We start from the raw sequence: 22,948 nt of genomic DNA, 5'->3' as shown, positions 1-22,948 counted from the left end.
TGGCTGTCTGCACCTATCCTTGAGTTAGCATAGACCACCTGGGGTTATGCTCTGTTCTGTCAGCCCCAATCCCAACCATAGACCTGGGAGCTTTGCATTCTAGGAGTCTAGCACAATGCAGGCACAGACGAGGCATGTAAAAATCCAGGTACCAAGTATACTATTGGTACGGGGAAAGAGAGAGAGAGAGAGAGAGAGAGAGAGAGAGAGAGAGAGAGAGATATCAGGTATTTAGGGGAGACAGGAAAGAGGGTGGGGTGAGGGTGGAACAGAAAGGAAGAGGGAGAGCATAGGACTGAGATTGTGGGTGCTTCTGCTTATCAGACCACCGTGCTGAGTGTGGAGGAGTCCTCAGAGCGTACTTGCAGCACAGGGACTCTTTTGAGAGGGCGCCGGGTCTCATCCTGGTTCTGCCACACATAGTGGACCAGATAAGCCACCACCAGTGTCAGCCAGCCCCCCATGGTGACCAGCAGGGCCACGTCAGTGCTCCTCCGAGCCCCTCCCCGCCCTGTCCCACACAGCTCTTTTTCCCCAGCCAGCAGCAGAAACTCCTGCCCTACAAGGTCTGGTCGGGCTCCTGGGCCGCACACGATGCCTGTCCCGGTGCCTGAGGCCAGCCTCACCTGCCTGAGCACTTCCTGGAGGGCACAGTCACAGCGCCATGGGTTGGCAGACAGGTTCACTTGGATCTGCAGCCCCACAAAGGCCTCCACAGGCACCGAGGCCAACTGGTTGGCAGAGAGGTCGAGGTGGCGTAGAGTGCCTGCCAGACCCTGGAAAGCAGCCCCTGAGAGGTGGGCAAGGGCATTATGGGACAGATCCAGCTCTTCCAGGATGGACAGGTGCTGGAAGGCACCAGCTGGCAGTGATGACAGCTGGTTGGCATCCAGGAAGAGCTTGCGGGTGTCATTGGGGATGCCCGTGGGCACAGCACTCAAGCCTGCCTGGCTGCAGCGGAATGTCCTCTCACCAGCTTCCTGTGCCACGTAGCAGCCCTGGGGAGGTGACCGGAGGCTGGGCACAGGACCCCGTGTACCTATCACCAGTAGGAGGGGCAGGAGGCGAACAGCTGGTGGGAGCATGGCCACAGATTGGCATAGTCCTGGAGTGGAGTAGGATCTGGGGAAGAGAAGATCACATGAAGGAAGAGCAAAGAAAATTCCATTCCCACTGCCAGCTCTTTCTTCCTGATGTCCCTCTGTGGAGTGTCTTTGGATTGGGGCCATTTGGAAGCTCTCTCAGCCTGGGTGACTTTCTTACTTCCTCCTTGGGTTCTCTCTTGATCTAGGACATCTCAATAGGGCTCTTTGGATAGAGACTTAGGATTTGTTGATTCTGGAAGGGTTAATCTATGAGGTCTCTTGGTCCAAGGCCCTGTTGGTATGAGTCTGGGGGTTTCTAAGTTTCTTCTTCTGCCTGGGTATTGATTTCTTTGTTGGAATAACGACTTTTCTCCTACCTACCTGGGCGACAGCTAGGTGAGCCCGGCAGGCGTCAGAAGATCTGGTTGGCATTCATGTGAAGGAGGCAAGGAGGATAGGTTAATGATAGGACTTCAGAGCATGCAGCTAGACTCGATTTGACTAGGTAAGCTAAGCTCCATGACTACTCTGTTGCCCATCAAACCCTTTTCCAGAAGCATCCACCCCTCTACTCAGCTCTGTTTGTCCTCCCTCCGCCTCTCCCTCCTCCTCCCTGCCTCTCACCCCTGTTGATGGCAGAGTCCTTCCCTGTGCTGTCCTCTTCCCTGCTGCTGGGCTTGGAGACCTGCTCCCTCCTTCAGAAGACCTGTTTGCTCATAGCAGCTGGAAGCTGGGGCCTGGGGCCCAAGTGTATTGGGTTTCCTTGCATGTGACTCTGGGCCACAGGTGTCAGATACCTGAGCCATGACCTGGCCAGGTGATGCCAAGGGAGAGCAGATCCTGGACCTTGATGAACTCAGCTGTGGGAGACCAGGTCCCAAGTCCACTCCCTGCCTTGGGTTCCCCCCTCCCAAGTCCTTATCATTGCCATCTCCCATTAATTCTCTCCCAGGCAGTGCTAAGGTTACCTCCCAGAACCTTGACTTGAGCCTGGCCAGACAGAAGGACTGCTTGCTTGGCAGTCTCGGAGGTCAGAAGTGGGAGGGCCCCATCTCACATCCATTGCCTCCAGCAACCTGTATCCTCCAACTCCATTCCTGTCACTGCTCTTCTCTACTCTCCACACCTTGTGGACATTCTTCCACAGTCTTTCATGGTAAGCAAACCTCCCTATACCTCTTCAGAGAACCTAAACTGGCTTCTCACATTGCTAACCCTCTTGCCTGCCAGGGGGCGCTGTGATTAAATTTTCTTTTGTTCTTGGGGTGGGTTGATGGTCTGGTCCCTCTAGGAATTGGAAGGATGTTTTTTTTTGGAGGGGGGGCGGTACTGGGGATTGAATCCAGGGCTTCCCTAAGTTGTCCAGCCTGGCCTCCAACTTGAAATGCTCCCGCCTCAGCCTCCAGAGTATCTGAGATTACAGGCAGAAACCACAATGTCAGATGGAAAGGATTATTATTATTTTTTTTTTGGTACCCAGGATTGAACTCAGGGGTACTAAACCACTGAACCACATCCTCAGCTCTATTTTGTATTTTATTTAGAGACAGGCTCTCACTGAGGTGCTTAGCGCCTCGCTCTTGCTGAGGCTGGCTTTGAACTTGACATCCTCCTACCTCCACCTGCTGAGCTGCTGGGATTACAGGCGTGTGCCACCGAGGCTGGAAGGGGTTCTTAAAGCTGCCTGAAGTCTGATCAAGTGGCCCAGGAGGTTTCCTGCTAACTTTATGTTCTGGATTGTAACAGAATCAAGTTTTCTCCATGTGCTGGGGCCCTGGCCTCCCAGATTGGCACTTTGGGAAGGAAGGATTCAAAGCCAGAAGACATGTTTTGTGTGTGCACTGGGCACAGTATCTCCAAGTCCTCATGTTTGCCTTTGCAAATGAGGATACTGCTGCAGGGTGAGAGGATCCACCAGGTGAATTGGACATGAGGGAGCTCTGTGAAGCACTGTGCAGATGCTAATTGTTACAATCACTGTTTTCCAGAACACACTATGGTCTGTCTTCATGATTTTAGCATCCAGGACAAGTTTTCCCTCTCCACCTCATCTCTTGTGTTCTGCAGGGGCAGGAGTGACAGGAGCTCATGGAGATGAATATGTATGTGAATGACCCATCAAATCCCTTAGCTCATGGTGATTTTTCCTTCTGTAATTCCCATGACCTTCAAGTTCAACTATATTGACTCTCTTGGCCACTCCACAGCCTCACTTTGTGTGGTACCATTCTACCCTCTCCATCTCCAGTTTGCTGCTGGATTTGGAACCTCATGGAGCTCAAAGGAAGGGACCATATGGTTGAATCCTCTTAGGTTGCAGATAGGTAAAGTGAGACCCAGAATGTGACCAGAGTCTCACAGTAAGTCAGTGGCCTTATAACTTGACCATAGTTAAGATTCCTGATTCATTTTCCAACCACTTCCCATTCCACTGGCACCTCTCTTACCTCTATGCTGCACTTGCTAATACCCTGTGTCTTTGTCTTTTGGTCCCTGATGATACCTGCAGGAACCTTGACTCTCCCACTAGGTCTGAAAGGTGGAAGAGAACCGTAGTGTGGGGTGTCACAAAGACTAGAAAGGGGGAGTCTGCTCAAAGGAAGATGAAATCAGACGCTGTGCAGACCTTTGAAGAGGAAAACTTGGTTGGATTTTGTTAAGAGATTATGGGTGACCAGGATCATACACTGTGCAAAATGAAAATATGGGGCCCTTTGTTCAAAAACTTAAGTATTTCAAGAGAGTGTCAGCAGAGTGTGGGGCCTTCTGAGCACAGGACAGGGCCTCTTGTCACTTCGTAGGTTGCCTGCTCATGAATGAAGTTAGCCCTGTGGGTTAACTTTTGCTTTTCTGTATGTGTCTTTTAAATTTACCATACACCTGTTTTACATATTGAGATCAAATTGCATAAACACCAGTTTGTTTTGCCATTTAAAAATTTTAACACTATACTTTTAGCATTTCCATGTTGTTAAAAACTTTTTATAAGCCTCACTTTTGTGCTTCATCTTTCTAACAGATAGTATATTAATATGCTAATATTTTGAATACTGTTTCACTTGAATTATATTGCTAATGTAAATGTTTTACATTTTAAATCACCCAATTAAAAAAATATATATATCAAAGGCTGGATTTGATGGTGCATGCCTAAATCCCAGCAGGAGGCTGAAGCCAGAGAATGACAAGTTCAAAGCCAGCCTTAGCAACTTATTGAGACCCTATCTCACAACAAAAACAAAAACAAAAACCCCAAAGGGGATGGGGATGTGGCTCAGTGGCTAAGTACCTCTGGGTTCAATCCCTGGTACCTCGCCTCCCAAATATATCAAAGAATATAAAATGAATGACTTACATTATTGTGTTTTTTACTCATACGAGAATGTAAAGGTAAAAAAAAAAAAAAAAAGAAGCTGTAATTCAGGTATTTTCAGATTAAGAGACTTTTCCATTTCTCTTCAGCAGTCCCAAAACCATTTGCAATGTCATTAGAAGTTAACATAATAAAACTAATAATTTAGTTTTATTCTGATGAGTTCTCAGTAGAAAGCCTGAAAAGTCAAGAACTACCTGAAAAGTAATAGCTGTTTTGTGTGTGGAATGACTTGCATTCCAGAGTAGTACTTTATTTTGTACATTTTATCAGGGCATTATTAGGCATTCAGCAATCCGCTTGACTCTGCCTGGTTCATTTCTCCAAGTGGAATGGCAGACCCATAAAGAAACAGTTATTTTTCAATAATTTCTACTTATCAAGGCATGAGGAGTGTCCAGCTTCTCCCGAGTTCTGTGGCTGTTTGTGGGTAGGACCTACCATTCCACCTATTTCAGGTTAGGATTCTCTTTCATTGGGGAATCTCCTGCATGAACTTGGTCTTGTTCCATTGTCAGGAGTATCCCCCCTTCTCTGGACACAATATGGTTTCAGAGGTTCAGTCCATTATCGATCCACTGCATTGCTCTGGCTCTCAGGTGAGGCAGAACATCATGGCAGAAAGGTATGACAGAGGAAAGCTTCTAAATATGGATCAATATTCCAAGAATTAGAAACAACTTTTCTGCTTCAATGCTTCTTCCATGCTGGTCTGAGCTCTCTTCATCTTTGACCTGGTCTTCTCTGGGCTCAGGGTGAGGCAGAACATTATGGGTGAATGGTGTAGTGGAGGAAAGCAACTCAAGACATGGAAACCAGGAAGGAGAGAGAGAGAGAGAGAGAGAGAGAGAGAGAGAGAGAGAGAGAGACCCTGTGGGTTAACTTGGAATGAACAGTTTCAGAAGCATGATGGGGTCAGAATAGATGGTAGAATACCACATTATGTCACCTCTGGGGATCTACTTATCCCTGACTCATTGTTATGGAATCAATGGAGGCATCTCTCAGGCTCATATTCATCTAAGGAATCAGATACAAATACATTTTCTACATTTGGGCAGGAGAAGCAAACATTTTCTCTGTAAGGTTTCTTGTTAGTTAAGCTGGGCACACTGCCACTGAATACTTGGGTGTCCATTTTGGGATTGTGGCTAAATGTGGAATAGGAAGCTGTGAAACCCTTCCCCTCCTGCTGCTTTCTCATACTGAGCAGAGGGGTTAGCTAAGGTATAACAGTAGACCCTGGTCATTGATGGAGAGTTATCTCCTTCTCAGACTAAGACAGCTGCCAGGCGAGAGTGGGACTGGGCTACCCAGCACAGCAGCTGGGGGAGAGGCAGGCAATCTATGCACATAGAAGGGGCTACCTGGGGCTGTGGTTATGGTTCATTAAAGGAGGCTGAGTGCAGGGCTCAAAAAAAAGGGGAGATCTGAAGGGAGGCAGGACCCATAGTTATCATGGTACACACTGAAGGCTGGGGCTTGGCAGAAATTTTTCTCTGACATTCATTCTTTTGTTCACTCATTCAGTGAGGAGTTCTTGAGAGCCCTGTGTTCCAAGTACTGTGCTAGTTGAAGAAGATACAGACGTGTTCTCAAGGTGCTGGTCTGTAGCAGAGGTTCTTGAAACTCATCCTGCATCTTAGAATCACTTATGCAGAGGATTCATCTCGGATTCATCTGCAATTAAAATTACAATGTGGGGGATCTGGGGTTGTGGCTCAGTGTAGAGAACTCGCCTAGCACGTGTGAGGCGAGGCGCTGGGTTCGATTCTCAGCACCACATAAAAATAAATAAAATAAAGGTATTATATCCAACTACAACTAAAAAAATATTAAAAAAATTTACAATCTCCGTGGATGGTCTGAGCACTAGTCTCGCCGGGTATTCCTAAGTTGAGAACTGTTGGTCTAGAAGAGACGTAGACATGCCAATGCATGTCTCCATGCATTGACACATGGCCAGAACTGCTGTGCATACAAGGAGCTTTGAAGCACACAGAGAGAAGAAATGCGGCAGAACCTGCTGGATGCTCACGTGGTATCCATTATTTACCTTCTTCTGTGGTAACACACATGATTGGGGAGGAGCTAAGTACTCAATCCCTGATGATTAAAACTGATTGGTCCTTCGGGTATCAGGGATCTTGTTTCAGCCCACTTTTCTAACTTCCTTTGACAACTGGAGGTGACCCAGTTCTGGTCAATGACATCTAAGTAGGAGTTTGGCTGAAAGGATCTCTGGGACAGTCTTTGACTTGCTCATAAGAGAGGATAGGACTAGACCCTGCTCTTCTCCCTACTTTAACAAGGAGGGTCAATTCTAGTCATCTCATGATCATAAGGCAATAAAGCAGGAAGGAAGAGTCAAGATCATCACTGAAATGATGGCCAGGACATCACTCAAATAACACCAGCTACGACCTACCTTTCAATTCATTATGTGAGAAAGGTAAGTTTCTACTTCAATTTGGCTGCACATTAGAAGTCTTTGAAAATGATGCCTGGGGGCTGGGGCTGGGGCTCAGCAGTAGAGCACTTGCCTAGCATGTGTGAGGCACTGGGTTTGATCCTCAGCACCACATAAAAAAATAAATAAAGGTATAAAAAAATTCACACACAAAAAATGATGCCAGGGTCCACCACAAGGATGCATCTGAGGTCTGGCATGTGTCTGATGATGGGGGTTTTAAGCAGTTCTTCAGGTAATTCATTAGATTTCACCTAGGGGAAGAATCATTGCTTCTTTTGGGTTTTTCTCACCGGTACACTAGTTTTCCTAGGGTATCATGCAAAGCTTCACTAAGGAGTGACCTTTGAGCTGGTCTTCAAGGCTGGGTTCTTCAGGCGGGGAAGCCAGAAACAGCTTAACTTCCAGACTGTAGAGCCGGTGGAACAGCTGGTGGCAGAGGCTAAAGAAGTGGAAATGGACCAGATATTTGTGGGCTTGTATACCAAGTAAGAATTGAGACATTGGCAGCGCTAATGGATGGAAGAGGTTTTGAATTAGATTTGATATTTGGATCACTTTGCTGGTTGTGTGCAGGACATGTTGGTGGAAGGAAGACCAGAGATAGTAACAGTCCAGGTGGGAGATGATAAGGGCCTGAGTGGAAGCCATGGCAGGGGAGGAATGCCTAGTGTGGCATTCTATGCCTTGCTATGGCCTGTGGAGTATATGGGAACACCCTTGGGCAGGCCAAGACCACCTGATATTTATGTTACTGGGCACATCCTTCTTCAGTCCCCTTGGGCCTTCAGTTCTCTGGACCTCACAGACTCTGAGATCCCTTCTAGCCTGATGCTCAGTGTGTTCACCATGGTAGGGAGAGGAGAAGCTGAGGCAGGGCAGGGCTCTGGCTCCCAAGTTCAGGGCCAGGAAAGTAATCCTCTCAGTCTTCTGTCCCATTGATGTTGGAGAGCTTCAGGTCCAGTCTGCATGGAAGGGGTAATTGAAAGGAAAGAAGGAGGGTAGTTACTTTCCCTCTCATGACCCATCTAATGCCAGACTACTGGGCAGTTTAAGGGGAATGGGCAGAAAGGTCTTTGCTATTCTTATTCCTTGTAGAAAAGGACAAAGTGTAGACATCTCAAGCTCCCACCCTTCAATGTACTTTCTCATTTGCTCAACACACATCTGAACACCAGGGTCTCTTAGGCATTGGGATGCAGAGATAATTAAATATCCCCCATACAATAGGAATGGATTAGTATGTGTACAAATACAGCCACTAGCCTCACCTAGGGGTGAGGTCTAGCTGAGGTTTGCAATTGTCCCAGGAGTCCAGAGGATGGAGCAGTGGGCTCTGCCTGGACCTTGGAGAGGGTAACAGCTGAGCTAGGCTTTGAGGAATGAATAGGGGGTTACTAGATGGAAAGACCAAGAGGAAAACATTACAGGTTGAGGCAACAGAGAGAGAGAGAGAGCAAGGTAAGTAGCTCCGAGTGGTTGCAATCTGGGGTGTATATTCAGAAATGCACTTCAGCTAACATTTGCTAAGATTTGCTCAGTGCAGGAAATGCAAATGTGAGAAAGACCCAGAAGGAGCAGCTAGCATGGTAAGCTGGCTGTAACAGAGTTTGTACATATAAAGCTCTTTATCCTGTGCCTGGAACACAGCAAACACTGAATAATGTTTGTTATAATTATGTTTGTAGGATGAGCTGGCTTCCATTAGGGGAAGAAGGTGGTCTGCATTTCCAGATGGGTGAGACCTGCTAGCAGTAGAAACTCAATTGGAAGAGTGCTAAAGGGTCTTGTCTTAAATCTATTGACTTTATATCCATTGTACTCTTTTTTTTTTTTTAACAAGTGTGTGCCACTGCACCCGGCATTCCACTGTACTTTTGCTCTGTAATAGTTTCCATTTTCTTTTTTTTTTTTTATTGCAATATTGGGATTGTAATACCCGGGACCTTACACATCCTAGTCAAGTGCTCTACCACTGCACTACATCCCCAGCCCTTTTTATTTTGAGACACCATCTCAGTAAGTTGCCAAGGCTGTCCTCAAACTTGTCATCCTCCTGCCTCAGCCTCCCTAGCAGCTGGGATTACAGGCTTGCTCCACCAAGCCAGGCATAGTTCCAGTTTTAGAAACTATTTTATTCAATTCTCCATATCAGGGAATATGCAGATTGAAGGGTTCCTGCAGTACCTCCCCACACTTTGTTCCCAGAGAGGGGAGGTTCTGGTTCCCAAGTGTTGGCTCAGCCCTTTTCCTCTGCAGCCCCAAAGGGCCAACCTCAGGGCTGGGTGAGGGAGTCAGGATGGAGTACCCCCTGGAGACACGACCAGTGGGCACTGCACCTCTTCTGGCTTCTCCCCTGCTTAGTAGTCCTCAGGAGGGTCACTTGATTCTCCTTGTTCTGTTTGGCATCCATCCCTACATCCTCCATAAGCTTGGGGTGCCCCTTCCCCAAACAAAACAACACAACTGTCATTGAAACCAACAGCCTTGCCTTCCTTGCTCTGGGTAGACCTCAACACCTCCCCTGTAGGAAGCAGTGGAGAGGAGGTCGAGGACAGGAGGTGGTAGGAGGGAAGGAGTGGTATTCTCTTCCCCAGGACTTAGGGCAAGGCACTCCTCTTCTTGATGCCCTGCCTCCTGGCTTCTGCCACTGCCCTCTTTCAGAGAATTTGCTCCCTGTTTATCATGCTGCCTGCCTGCAAGGGCCATCTCTGCCCAATGGGGGCTGTCTGGCCACCCCCACTGGGAAAGCTGGCTAACCTACCTCAGCACACTAAGCAGCTCCCAGAGGGCAGGGAGAGCCTGTAACCGCAGCTGGCTCTGTTTTAAAAACACATTTCATAAAACATTTAAAAGTAATATCACGTTACACAAAGTCCGAAACTAGAGAATGAAAAAGATCGCCCTGAATCCCTAATACAAGGTCTGTTTTCATTTTGTTGCATTTCCATAGCCTAGTAGAGGCTCCCAAATCATTCAAAAGTGGAATGAATTGTTAAAAGGCAACACCTATGGAGCATTTAACTATGTACCAGGAATTGTTCTAAGCATTTCAGGTTTATTGATCCATTTAATCTTTACAACATGAGGCATGTATTATGATTGTCATCATCTCCATTTATAAAGGAAGTAACTGAAGCCCAGTCAGGTTTTGTTAGTTGCCTAACGTAACACAGCATTAACTAGAGGAGCTGGGAATTGAACCTGGTGCCAGGATCTTACCAGCTCTAGTTTTAATTATTGTTTTTATTTTTTTAGATTATGGTTTTTACTTTTATTTATAACTTTATGTTATGTTATTTATTTATTTAAAAATATTTATTTTATCGTTGGACACAATACCTTTATTTCACTCAATTATTTTTTACGTGGTGCTGAGGATCGAACCCAAGGTCCCGTGCATGTGAGACAAGCACTCTACCACTGAGCCACATCCCCAGCCTCTTTATTTATTTTTTATGTGGTGCTGAGGATCAAACTCAGTGCCTCACATGTGCTAGGCAAGTGCTCTACCACTGAGCCACAACCCCAGTCCTAATTTTGCTTATCTTGATCATCAATGTATATGCATGTGTAGAAAATCTTTTTATTTTTTTTTATCTTTTCAAAAATAAAAAAATACAGAAAATAATATAAGGAACCTCATGAACTTATCACCTAGTTTCCATAATTATCACCTTATGATCTGTTTGTTTATTTCCCTGGTCCAGATTATTCTAGAGCCAATTCAGTTATTGTATCATTTCAACTACAAATAATTTACTATATATCTCTAAAAGATAAGGTAATTTTTTAAATTTAAAAACACCTTTCTGCAGGACCATATCATGCCCTAAAATGTATAATTTATCATCAAATACCTAGTCAGCATTCAAATTCCCTTGATATTTAAATAAAATCTTTTTTTTTAAAGTTTTTTTGTTTGTTTGTTTGAACCAGGATCCAAATAAGGCTTTTGGTTTATATACCGTTTAATTTATTTTAATCTATAAGTCCCCCCTTTAAACTTCCTATCTTATTTAAGAGAGTTTCCCTTTGCTGATTACATCCCTGGGAAATGTTTATGATATTCTGTATCCTTATTATTATTTTTTTTGGGGGGGAGGGGAGTACTGGGGATTGAACTCAGGGGCACTCAACCACTGAGCCACATCCCCAGCCCTATTTTGTATTTTATTTAGAGACCGGGTCTCACTGAGTTGCTTAGTGTCTTGCTTTTGCTGATGCTGGCTTTGAATTCGCCATCCTCCTTCCTCAGCCTCCCTAGCTGATAGAATTACAGATGTTTGCCACAGTGCCTGACCCTTATCTTTTCATATAACCTAGCAAACAATTTCTCATACTGCCAGAGTTTTCACAATCATGTACTAAATGGCTTCATATCCATATAGTTGGATATACCATGACTTTTTTTTTTTTTTTGCAGTGCTGGGGATCAAACCCACAGCTTGCACTTCCAGGCGAGCACTCTACCATTTAGGTACATCCCCAGCCTGACCATAACCTTTTCCTGGGTACTTAGGCTGCTTCCAGTCTCCCACTACTATAAATATTTCTGGAATGGACATCTTCACACATTGCATCTTTTCCTGTACATGCAATGGCTTCCTTAGAATGTGCTACCAGAAGTGTGAACAATTTTTTCTTTCCAAGGCATGAACAATTTTTCAGCTTCTTGGCACAGAGTGCCAATTGTTTGTCCAAGTGTTTGTGTGTTCCCTGGCACCATATAATAGTGCTGTCATTCATTCTTGAATGATGCTCAGGATATTTGGTGAAGACACAGTAATTATAAGGGCAAAGAGTTACAGGAGAAAGATGATGACAGGACTCTGGCTAAATAAAGCATAAAGTGATCCACAATATACCACAAAACCAGAGTGAGTCAGAATTCTGTTCATTCCCATTGTGAAAAAAAAAAAAAAACCCTTGATAACAGGAGTTATTAATAGGCTATGACATGTGCAGTGATCTTTCCGTTGACTCTGCATTAGTCAGAGCCTTGTTGGAGATGGGGACTCTGTATGGTCATTGAACTTCACAGAGATATGTGGAAACTAGCAAAGATCCACGGTTGGATGGACTTGATGGAGGATGGAAGAAATCCAGAAAAAAGTCAGAAAAGTCAAGCAGGCTCACTTTGGACAGAACAGAGATATTGTTGTTGCCTCAAGGGCAGGCAAGTTTCTGTGAGGACAACTGTCTATAGCGGCATGAATATTAAGGAAAGGGCCTCCACCAACCGGGAGGCACTTCCGGGGACACAAAACAGCTTTTCACCATTTGGGCTGATTATTTAGATCCTGGGATGAGTACTCTTGGGCCATTGACCCTGGAAATATTTGAGGAGCTGCCAGTTCTGCAGCTTGATGCCAGCTTAGGTGCCTCTGGGGGTCCCACTCCAGCTTTGTTACAATTGCTTCCTAGCAGCAGCCCCCTGAGAAGGTGTTGGTGATCTGAAGAAAGTGCTCCCCAGCTTTCCTGGGCCAGCCCTCTTCTTGTCCCCACACATTCAGTTCAGGGTGCATGTCTAGCCAGCCAGGTTGGCATGCCATGACATCATCTGATCCTGCTCTTCCAGCCCTGCTGAGCCGTGTGGACTTAGAGAGGAGCTGGGTGGGGGAGTGGAAATTACCTAGACAAGGCCCTCTTGTTGCATGGAGAGTGGGAGTGACCCAGGAGACCTTAAGAACCTTTTAGTTCAACTTCCTACAATATGATAGGTGTTTTACATACATCCTTTTGAATTCACACAACCTTGGAGGTAGGGTTTCATGAATGTGGAAGTGGAGGTGAAGACAAATAAATTGCCCAGGATCACACTGCCGATAAAGGAATGCCTACACTATGTCTACCTGGCTGTAAAGTCTGAGCCTTTGCCTTGAGAGCATGCAGACATGAAAATTGCAGACCACAGCTTCCCACCCAAAGCCACACAGGCTGACCCGAGACAGTAACTCAGGCTCCTAACTATTCATTAAAGAATCTTTCTATGACACGTGGTTTATTCTGATGCCTGAAGTGACCCAGGATGCAGCAGGGCTCAGGCCAGCCTGGATCAAATGTCACTTGTCAAGTAGGCAGGGTTTGGACAGGCTCTGCTCTCTGCCCTACAGACCCTTAACCCAGGCAACAAATACGGCAGGGCAAAGGGCCGGGCTACTCAGTTTCTGGAGGGGCCCTTCTGGGGCCGGAGCACAAGGAGTGAGGTGTAGTGGTAAAACCGCTGCACATGGGTCAGTCTCTCCCAACGGAGTTCTACTGCAAGTTACTTAAAGCTCTGGGTTTTCTCGTTAGAAAAACTGGGGTAGGGAGCAGGACGTGACGGCGTACTACTGCAATCCCAGTTAGAGCCTGAGGCCGGAGGACCGAAAGTTCGAGACCAGCCTGGGCAACTTGGGGAGCCTCTGTCTCAAAATAAATAAATAAATAAAAATAATAAGGGCTGGGGGTGTAGCTCAGTGGAAGAGCGCCCCTGAATTAAATTTCCAGTATTGTAAAAACAAAACAAAGCAAAATAAAAACGAGACAAGAGTAAATCACGCTTGAAGGGCGCAGGCGCAAAAGGTGGGGTCTTTACGCGCCGAAGTAACACCATCTGATTTCACTCTAGCGTCGCCGCAAAACGTTCGGCGGTGCGGCCCTAGAGTGGCTGGAGCGGGAACAGGAACGGGAGCCGGAGCAAAACTACGAATCCCAGGAGGCACCGGGAGGCCGGCGCGCGGCGGTGACGTCGAGGGGGCCGGCGCGAGGCGCTGATTCGGCCGGAGCTGCCAGCGGGGTGCTGCCTCCGCTGTTTGTTACAGCTGCTGAAGCAGCTGCGGCCCCTGTTCCCGGGCACCCCTCCCGGGCCCTCGACCTCCCGCTCCGCACGGTGAGTTCGGACCGGTAGCTTCGGGTGGCGGAATCCGAAGGCCTGGGGCTAGAGGAGGGGCGACAGAGAAGTTGGGGGCTGTTGGAGGGGCCCCGCGGACTGGAGATCGGGGTAGGGTGGTTGCGGGTGGAGGGGGCTGCATCACACGAGGAGGTGCCGGAGGAGGAAAGTAGGAGTAGGAGGCCGGGGGTAGGACTTCGGGGAGGAGTGTTTCGGCTGGGGTGGGGGGCGGGGAGAGGCTGGACTTCGGGGATAAAGGTTTTGGCTTGGTGAACGCATGCAGATGGGGGGTGGGGCACCGGACCCTGCTAGGCTCCGAGTGTCAGGTCCCTAGCTGGAAGGCAAAGCGGGAGGCCCTCGTGGCAGAAGTCCCACTCCGAAAACCCCAACAATAGTGAGGACTCCGCCTCCTCGCTCCTCCCTGCCCCCGGGTTGGAGAGGGTTCCCTTTCTTTCCACTCCCACCAACCCCTCGAGTCTGGGAGGCTGGACCAGAGCGAGAGGTGAGCCACTTTGGTCCTGCAAGTTGTGGGTGGGTGGAGTGGTAGTGTCATGTGGTGTGCTGCCACGGACTTTCCTTTGGGGTCCTCAGGGTACAGGCCTGGATGTTTGGGCTCATCATCCACAAGGCAGGAGGCTTGCTGTTTAAAGGGTTGCTTTTACCTGGGGGAGGAAATGGGAAACACTTACCTAGTGGCTGCCCTGGGGCGCACTCTGGCCTTGACGTGAGTGTCTGACAGACTGGTTGGGCCGGGATGTTCCTGTGTGGAGCCAAGGGGGAGGGGAGAAGAACTACCAGCAAAAAAGTGGTTAACAGAACAGAGTTGCTGCAGGCTCTAGTTTGAGGCAGGTTATGAAACCACATCAGGGGCTGGTGATGGCAGCCACCTGCCAGCTATGGCAGCAAAACTTTAGAGCCTCAGCTGCTGGGGACCTGTCTGCCTTTGTCAACCTCTTCTCCCTATTTTTCCACTTCTGGGAGAAGGATCAGTTGATTACTAATGGAGGTGACATATACCTGCAGACACCAAAGTCCCAAGAGTGCGTTCTGGCTGCCAGATTTTTTCTTAGTTTATAAATTGCTAATGTCTATTTTTGGGGGGAAGGGGGGTGGTGGTCTAATAGGGTTTCCTGCTCTCAGGGCACCTAGTGTTCAGGCTTAAGAAAGAAGCTTCCCAAGGTGTTATCTAGGACCTAGATCAAGGTTCCTCCTAGACTCTTTGGGCTTTGTTGGATGCACTGTTAGACAGAAGAGGGAGTAGAGTGTTATGATTTGGGATCCAGCAAGGCTTTTCTCACTTCTGGACAAAATGCTAGGGAGGGCTAGAAGTCTTTCTGCACCTACAGCCCTGGAGGTCTGACTTATGAAGGAAGGGCCAACAGTTTCTGGAGAGCTTTTTCTCACTCCATAGTGGTAAGTCCTTCAGAGGCCTCACTTCTTAGACAGACACAGCCCCTGTCCCAGGTGGAGGCTTTTGCGTAGTAGGTATCCCAAGGGCTATGTTAGGGTAACTGAAGTCCCAAGGCTCTGGGAAGGTAAACAACGGATTTTCTAGTTCCTTGGGTTTCTGTTAGGCTCAATTATCCAGCTTAATGGGCTGGGCCAGTGGGCCCCAGGAGCATCACTTCCACCAGCGTGTACCCAGCGTTTACCCTGAAGTAAACCCTATCAGGCCTGTACCCTGAAATAAACCCTATCATACCACCACCCCCTTCCCCCAAAAAATAGACATTAGCAATTCATAAACTAAGAAAAAATCTGGCAGCCAGAACGCACTCTTGGGACTTTGGTGTCTGCGGGTACATGTCATTTCCATTAGTAATCAACTGATCTTTCTCCCAGAAGTGGAGAAATAGGGAGAAGAGGTTGACAATGTTTACTTGTTGGGAAACTGTGTTTGTAAGCTTTGAAAGCTTTGAGTTTTAAGAAGAGGAAACTTGCTCTCATTGTTCTGTAAGTAAGGAACTAACCCATGAGGATATTGGGTCTTGTGCAGGCTTGGCTAGGATCCTGCCAGGAGATGTAGTTTCTGAGTTTGAGGGGATTGGCCCAATGGGGTGATAGAGGTGGTCTTCTGGGCACTTCTAGAATATCTCTGTCTGGGACTCCTTTTTGTATTACCAGGAAATTTGGGGCTGCTACCATGATGATGACTTTGGGGTCTTTAGCAGGCAAGACCCTACTTTAGATAAGGAGGTGAGCAGTACACAGGTGACTTCTGTTCCCACCTTCTGCTAGTCATAGGACCCTCAGGGGTCTGGGGACAACCAGGCTCTGGACAAGCGGCAGATCTTCCCCCTCCTGCCTTCTTTTCTCCCCTCTGCCCACTCTAGATAGGGATCACTATTTCCTGGGCATCAAAGGCAGCCTTCTGGTTCCTCCTGTTGCAGGGCTTCTAACACTGGGACTGGGCAGGGGAAAGGACAGTGTTAATACATGGAAACAGGTGCTGAGAATGGAGGTTGAGGTGAGGATGGCTGGGGCAGGGAAGGAAAAAGGCAGGAGGGAAGTCGCTGGTACAATTTCGTGTCCTTGGGAGGTTGGCTTCCAGCTGCCTGTGGGAACTATAGATGTTGGCCATGCTCTGTATCCTTCCTTCCCTCCCCTCTCTTTCTCCTCTGTTAGTCTTCCTGGGCCAAAGTTTGGATCTAGGATCGAAGAATTAGGGTGGATAGGAACAGTGACCCCAAAGTACTTCATCCACTACTGCTTGTGCCCACAGGGCTTGCCTTCTTTTACTCCTGTAGGAAGGGCTTAGAATAGGAGAGGTCTACTGAGGTCCTCAGTGAGACAGAACCAGCAGGAATCATGCTGAGGGAGAATTTTGGTGGGGTAAAGGGCCCTGGAGATTTGACACCAGAATGGCTGGCATCCCAAGGGTTAGCCTGAGTGTCTGCCAAATGGATAAAATGTCTGGGTGTATAGTTTTGTGTCACCAAAAAGGAGCCTTCCAGATCTGAGCAAATGTTGTCTCTTAATGCTATTTTCTCCTCCCACCCTCTTTCTCCTTCAGTCCTCCTGGGTAAACTTTGGGGAGATCTATGATTAGAAAATTAGGGGTGGGTGGGAATAGTGACCTCAAAGTACTTCACCCACAGGCCTCACCTTCTTTTACTCCTGTGGAAAGGACTTAGGGTAGGAGAGGTCTCCTCAGGCCCTCAGTTGAGACAGAGCCAGCAGGAATTACACTGAGGGAGAATTCTAGGGGGCAGGCCTCTTCTCTCCCCCTAGTAGGAAGGGGACCCTCATGGAAGTGTAATAGCAGGGGATGGGCATTGATTTCTCTGCTCTGGACCTGAATATCTTTTGATTATCTGTCCCCAGGCACTTATAGGGCACTGTCTTGATGGGATGATGCATAGTACAGCCCAGTTTTACTCCCACCCCAGCAGCAGGAAATGACTAGAGCCAAGTGCACATAAACTTTTTTCCAGCCTCCATTCTTGTGAACCAAAGCAGTGAGACTATATGGAGTTCTCAGGGAAGGAAGATCCAGAGGGTATGAGGGGGCAGAGGAAGTGGTGTGGCCTGTCTCACCTGTGCTGCTTGTTTGCAGAGCAGCAGCGGAGAGGGGTGTCAGGATGAATGTGGGCACAGCACACAGCGAAGTGAACCCCAATACGCGGGTGATGAACAGCCGTGGCATCTGGCTCTCCTACGTGCTCGCCATTGGGCTTCTTCATGTCGTGCTGCTGAGCATCCCCTTCGTGAGTGTCCCTGTCGTCTGGACCCTCACCAACCTCATCCACAACATGGTGAGAACCTGCATCTGACCATATGTGCTGCTCTTTGATGGGGCTGAGGAATAGAAGGAATCTGCCAAACGTGGGCCGGGTAGCAGGGTGATGACCTGACAACAGCTGTTGCCAGCGCCCAGGCCTACCTCTTACCTTTCCATCCCACTCCTCCTCCTGGGTTTCAGCTCTGTACACACCTATAAGAAGAATCAAATCTGCAGAGTTGTCTACATCTCCTGGATGGGGTGGCTTGTGGATTTGGAAGATGGCTACTGAGAACTGAACCAAGGGCTTTGAAGTATCCCCAGCACCCAGGAATCCTAGTGCCTAGCCTGGAGCAGAAAGGCTCCTTCCCCAAGTTAGGATCTCATGCTACCCCTCACTCCGGTCCTCCTTTGCCCCTTAGCAGTCATTGCCTCGTACTCCTTTGGTGGACAGGCAGGGGTTCAGTCCCCCTCAGCTTGCCCCTCCTTTCTGGCTCGTGGAGGCTCCACCTGGGCCGGAAGGTAGCATCTCTATGCCTTTTCTTCAGCTAACTTCTTTTCCTTTCAGTCTCTTCATTCCAGGCCTGCCCTCTCCCCCTGGAGTCCTCTTGTTCTGCCAGTCTCCCAGCTGCTCCATCTTGGCCTCCAGCCCATATCCCCCTGCCCAACAGGGGGAGGCTGCAGATCACCTGGAACTACTTCTGTGACTGGGTGGAGGAGCTAAGCTGGGGGCCCTTTGGCCTTTTGTATCCTCTAACGAAGGCACCCCTCTCCAGGGCATGTACATCTTCCTGCACACAGTGAAAGGGACACCCTTCGAGACCCCAGACCAGGGCAAAGCGAGGTTGCTGACCCACTGGGAGCAGATGGACTACGGGGTCCAGTTCACGGCTTCTCGGAAGTTCTTGACCATCACGCCCATTGTGCTGTGAGTGCCTTCACTAGTGAGGACACCAGCAGGCAGGACAAGGCCTGGGGAAGCCTGGGGCCAGCCAGACCTAAATCCCTCCCCAACTCTGGCCCTTGATGTAGGAATAAACAGAAGGGAAGGCGAAAGATCCCTGGGTCTTACACTGCACTCAGGCCTGGGCCTCCCTGGCCCTCTTTTCTCAGTTGGAAAGACATTGGCCCACAGGCCTGGGTGCAGGAGGGGGCTGAGTTGACAGGGGCCGCGGTAGCCCGGGAGATCTTGCCATTCCACTTCTGGTGTGGAGACACCTCCTATATCCTTAGTGGTCAGAATTCTGAGGGAGGAGGTGACCTCCATTCTTTCATCTCTCTCCCTAACCTTTCCCTCCAGGTACTTCCTAACCAGCTTCTACACCAAGTACGACCAGATCCATTTCATCCTCAACACTGTGTCTCTGATGAGCGTTCTCATCCCTAAGCTGCCCCAGCTCCATGGAGTCCGCATTTTTGGCATCAATAAGTACTGAGGGTGCAGCCCCTTCCCCAGCCTGGGGTGGCAGGGGAGGGGTGGAAGGCATTTGCTGTGATGCTGAAGACAAGGAGCCTCTGGACACTGCCGGAGATGGGGATCATGCCTCTGGGCCTAGTTCCCCCTTGCTTCCCCAGTAGCCGACTTGGAGTAGCTTGTAGTGGGTTGGGGTGGGCCCCTGGGCTCTAACCCATTCTGATTTTTTGATTCTTTCCTTTTGCCTTTTGAAAAGACTCCATGGGGTGGTCATGGAAGGGCTGGGCTCCCGGGCTGAACATGGACCTAGATCTCCGGGGTTGGGACAGGAGGCAAGGGAGAAATCCCTGCTTGCTTGTTCACCCTCAGGCAGCCAAAGCACTTTAACCCCTGTGAGGGAGCAGAGGAAGGTACGGCTTCTGAATTGTTTCGTTTTGGTTCTTCAGGCTATAGGACAACAGTGTATTTTTGTATCTATGGAAGCAAGTGAGTGACAGTACCTCACTCCTCTGGGTAGAGAGCTGTCTGATCCTAGTCCCAGGCTTTTGGTGGCTCCCCCGCACCCTACTCTGGGTGCTGGATGGGAGCGGGGAGGGTGAGGGGAGGTGGTGGTGGGGCATACATGGCCTGGTTCCGGAGGCAAAGGGCTAGGGCTTTGCCATCTGGTCCCAGTGGAGGTTGGGGAGAGGGCATTGGTGGGTAAGTGTGGGGTAGTGATCCGAGTCTTAGAAGAATGGGCCTCAGCAGTAGTGGAGGTGTGTTGTAAAAGGGGAGTGGGCAGAAACTAGTCCCACCTCCTCCTCACCCACAGAATGGTCTTGGGGAGAGGTTAGGAAAGTGGCTGTGGGTTTGAAACTCCTGGACTGGCGTGAGGGGCGGACTTGGGTGGAAGAGGCTATATCATTGTGAGCACAGGTACAGTTTGACACTGTCCTCTGGGTGTGAGGAAGCTGCAACAGAAACAGTGGACAGTGGGGCCCTTCCATAGTCCCTCACCTTGTGACCTCCCTGTTCAGACTGGTGCCATGCAGGGCCTTTTGAGGGACAGGTACACGTGGGGCTCTGAAACCACCTCCACTTGGTGGTGGGCTGAAGGGTCAGGCAGGGTGGTGGCTGCAGCTACTGTCTCAATCCAAGGAGGGAGACAGGTGGGGCTGGCTAGAGAGGAGGCGCCTTCTCCCCTCCCCAGTCCTACTGGGAGCATGTTACATTGAAAAGGTGTGAGTGCCTGAGCCCTCTGCTGGGGGGCCTGAGGGAGGAGGAGAGTTCACTCATCCTGTTTTCTGCCTCTTATTCCATCCCCACCCCATGTATCACAGGGAACTTTCACCTTAAATCTTTCTAAGCAAAGTGTGAATAGGATTTTTACTCCCTTTGTACAGTATTCTGAGAAACGCAAATAAAGGGCAATATGTTCCTGTTTCCTCTGTGTCTGGCCTCTGTTTCCTGGAGGGCCCTGGGGGAGGGGGCAGCAGCTCCTGCTGACACAGTGGTGGGGACTCTGGGACTGCTGGTTTTTCTTAGGCCCCATTAGGCCATGCACCTCTGACTTCATAGGCAGGGGCCCTTCAGTGACCAGGGAGAAGGTCAGTCCAGGCATGGTTTTACAACTGGAGTGGTGGGGGTGAGAGGGACAGCCCTTCCCTCTGAAATTCCCCATCCCTCTCCATTCTTCCAAGGTCTTTCCTAGTCTCTGAGCATAAGTGGGAAGGGAAGAGGTAACCCCAGGACTTCTTGAGGCTCGTATAGCCTCCAGAAGGAGGAGTCCTTATCTCCTGAGGACATGGCTTTTCAGGGTGTCTGTGCCACATTATCTCCTACTCCCAGGACAGGTGCAAAGTCCCAGACAGGAGGGAGGACCTCCCCCCAGCAGCCTGGCTCTTCCAGTCTTGGTCCTGCTTCATGACATCCTTGAAGTGGGGGTCTGGAAGAGTGCAGGATCTTTGCCCAAGGCCAGACACCGTCCCACTCCCCAAGTGGGGCCACACAGCAGTGGGAGGAGAAATGCAGCCACTGGGCCCAGTCCTGGGAATGGGACTGCCTGGGTTGCTTCCATGGCTGGAAAGAGTGCAGTTGGGGCAAGGTTCAGGGAACATCAACAGTGACCTCTGTTCCAATCCCAGTGCTGTCACTTGCTGTGTGTCCTCCTCCAAGTATTTCTCTAAGTTTCAATTTTCTTCCTCTGCTGTATAGTGCTTCTTAATCATATGGCTTCTGTTGTGAGCCATATGATTAATTGTCACCATTTTCTTTAAGAAATGAGGGGTGCAGAGAAGAGTAGGTGGCATCCAGATAAGGAGGACCTGCATCTCCCTGAGAGGGTTCTCGGGGTATGTGGTAGGTGGGGAGGCTGAGTTCTTACTGGCCCAGCCTGTTCTTTGCAGGTGTTGACTGCTGTTCTTTGGGGGTCTTCATTGCTGCCCACCATAGTGTGCTGGTTCCTAGGTCACTGTCATGTCCCTGACAGCCATGCATTGCTTGCTGACACTTGGTTAATATCCACCCATATGCCATTTCTCTATTCTTTTTTGGTGGTGCTGGGGATTGAACCCACGGCCTTGTGCATGCAAGGCAAGCATTCTACCAATTGAGCTATATCCCCAGCCCTCCATTTTTCATTCTAACTCACTGGATAGCAGCACAGCTCAGGCTGTCTTGTTCTATACCATTCTCTGGCTCAAACTCACCTTGGGTATCTATCAGGATCTCCCATCTACTCCTTGGGTCCGAAAGAAATGAAGAGGTTTTGGTTTAATTTGCCTCCAACCCAGCTATGGCTTATGAGGCTTATCTAAAGGCCCAGGAGGTGGGGCATGTAGCCCTACCCATCCTTCCCAGAAGTGCTCCACCTGGAGAACTTTGAGATATTTTATATCTTCCTGAGACTCTGAGGCCAGGAATTATGTAGAGATCCGTCAGGGAATCCTGATAATTTCTATTTTTGGTGAGTAGCTGAGGACAAGAGAGAAGGTTGGTAGCCTTTGAGTTAGGCCTGTGGTCCTGGTCACTCTTTCCAAACACCTAGAAGAATTTCCAGGTTGGGAGTAAGTTGAGAGTTGGCTTCCACAATGGGGCCTGGGGCAGAAAAGGAGCAGGTGAGTAGGTGCCTGGGTCAGGCAGCAGGGACTGAGGGGAAGGTGGCCAGAAATAGGATGGGAAGCAGATCTAGGGAAGCTTTGTTTCCTTCTGAGGCCAACTTAATCACCACCCCATTGGCAAATGGTTGCTAAGGAGTACCCATCCCAACTGCCTTGTAGAATACAGCAAGGGAAGGAGGCCAGGAATCAGAGCCAGGGGAAGAAACAGCCAGCTGGGGCTGGTCATGTGAAGTCTAGATGCTCTGTCCCTTATCTCTTCCCAGTTCCTCTGTCACATTGGTGACAGTTTGGCTGGGGGATGAAGGGGCTTGCTTTTCCAGTCTTCATGCCCCTTGGAACAGGGGGGTAACTCTGCTATGAGAGATGCAAAAAATGGGTCTCACTTTGCTTGTTTGGGGTAATCCCTACTCCATCCTTCCTCCAGATGGGTTCCACAGGGGCAGAGGAGAATCTGGGATCTGTGTTTTTACTCTTATTTCTCATGCCTTACTTTTAAAAACGGGGAAGGTAAACCATTCCAGGTCCTACTTGTCTGGAAACTTTGGTTCTTCCTTGATTCCAATCTGCTGAAGGTAGAAGATTTAAATACCTAAACCGTACCCTCCTCCCGCAAACTGAAATTAGCTTCCTTTAGCCAGTTGGTCCAGGCACAATGCTTAGTGTATTTGAGGATGTCACAGAAATTTGACTGGATGAGGTGGATGCTGGAGAGGATATGATTGTTATCAGAAGCATCCTAGATGCTGGCAGATTCCACTGCTTCTCTCTGATGAGGGAGAAGAGGAGCCCCTGGGGATGGCACTACTACAGAACAGACCTCATCTTGCAGTACAGACTGCAGGAGGGCGAAGCATCATGTGACAGTTGGAGCTGGGCTCCCAGGTCAGTAGGAGGTGGACGAGGCAGAGAGTCT

The 22,948-nt window shown here is 49.0% G+C and overlaps 2 protein-coding genes across 3 annotated transcripts; one reads left to right on the top strand and one right to left on the bottom strand.

Annotated features, from left to right (window-relative positions):
• Positions 1–320: 320 nt before the first annotated feature.
• Lrrc3c (leucine rich repeat containing 3C) lies at positions 321–1,115 on the bottom strand. The gene has a single exon (XM_046420374.1). The coding sequence runs from the start codon at positions 1,083–1,085 to the stop codon at positions 321–323; it is 765 nt and encodes a 254-aa protein (XP_046276330.1). The 5' UTR covers positions 1,086–1,115.
• Positions 1,116–13,652: 12,537 nt separating this feature from the next.
• Positions 13,653–20,359, top strand: Ormdl3 (ORMDL sphingolipid biosynthesis regulator 3). Of its 2 annotated transcripts, none has more exons than XM_046420581.2 (4): positions 13,653–13,802; positions 17,359–17,557; positions 18,300–18,451; positions 18,824–20,359. In XM_046420581.2, exons 2-4 carry the CDS (start codon positions 17,384–17,386, stop codon positions 18,957–18,959), a joined length of 462 nt encoding a protein of 153 aa, XP_046276537.1. In that variant the 5' UTR covers positions 13,653–13,802; positions 17,359–17,383; the 3' UTR covers positions 18,960–20,359. The 2 variants fall into 2 exon arrangements, with proteins under 2 accessions (XP_046276537.1, XP_046276538.1); XM_046420582.2 differs by having other exon boundaries at positions 13,661–13,802; positions 17,364–17,557.
• Positions 20,360–22,948: the final 2,589 nt, after the last annotated feature.

The sequence above is a fragment of the Marmota monax genome, unplaced genomic scaffold (genome assembly GCF_021218885.2).
Source record: "Marmota monax isolate L192 unplaced genomic scaffold, Marmota_monax_Labrador192_F-V1.1 WCK01_AAM20220418_F8-fsc00064, whole genome shotgun sequence".
NCBI lineage: Eukaryota > Metazoa > Chordata > Mammalia > Rodentia > Sciuridae > Marmota > Marmota monax.
The sequence above is the reverse complement of the archived record's forward strand: the minus strand, read 5'-3'. Positions and strand labels throughout refer to the sequence as shown.

Bases quoted from the DNA above. Each gene is read 5' to 3' on its own strand.
- Lrrc3c (XM_046420374.1), bottom strand. From the start codon at position 1,085: ATGCTCCCACCAGCTGTTCGCCTCCTGCCCCTCCTACTGGTGATAGGT.
- Ormdl3 (XM_046420581.2), top strand. From the start codon at position 17,384: ATGAATGTGGGCACAGCACACAGCGAAGTGAACCCCAATACGCGGGTG. The intron at 17,558-18,299 runs GTGAGAACCTGC...ACCCCTCTCCAG, and splicing joins CCAACCTCATCCACAACATG to GGCATGTACATCTTCCTGCA. The intron at 18,452-18,823 runs GTGAGTGCCTTC...CTTTCCCTCCAG, and splicing joins ACCATCACGCCCATTGTGCT to GTACTTCCTAACCAGCTTCT.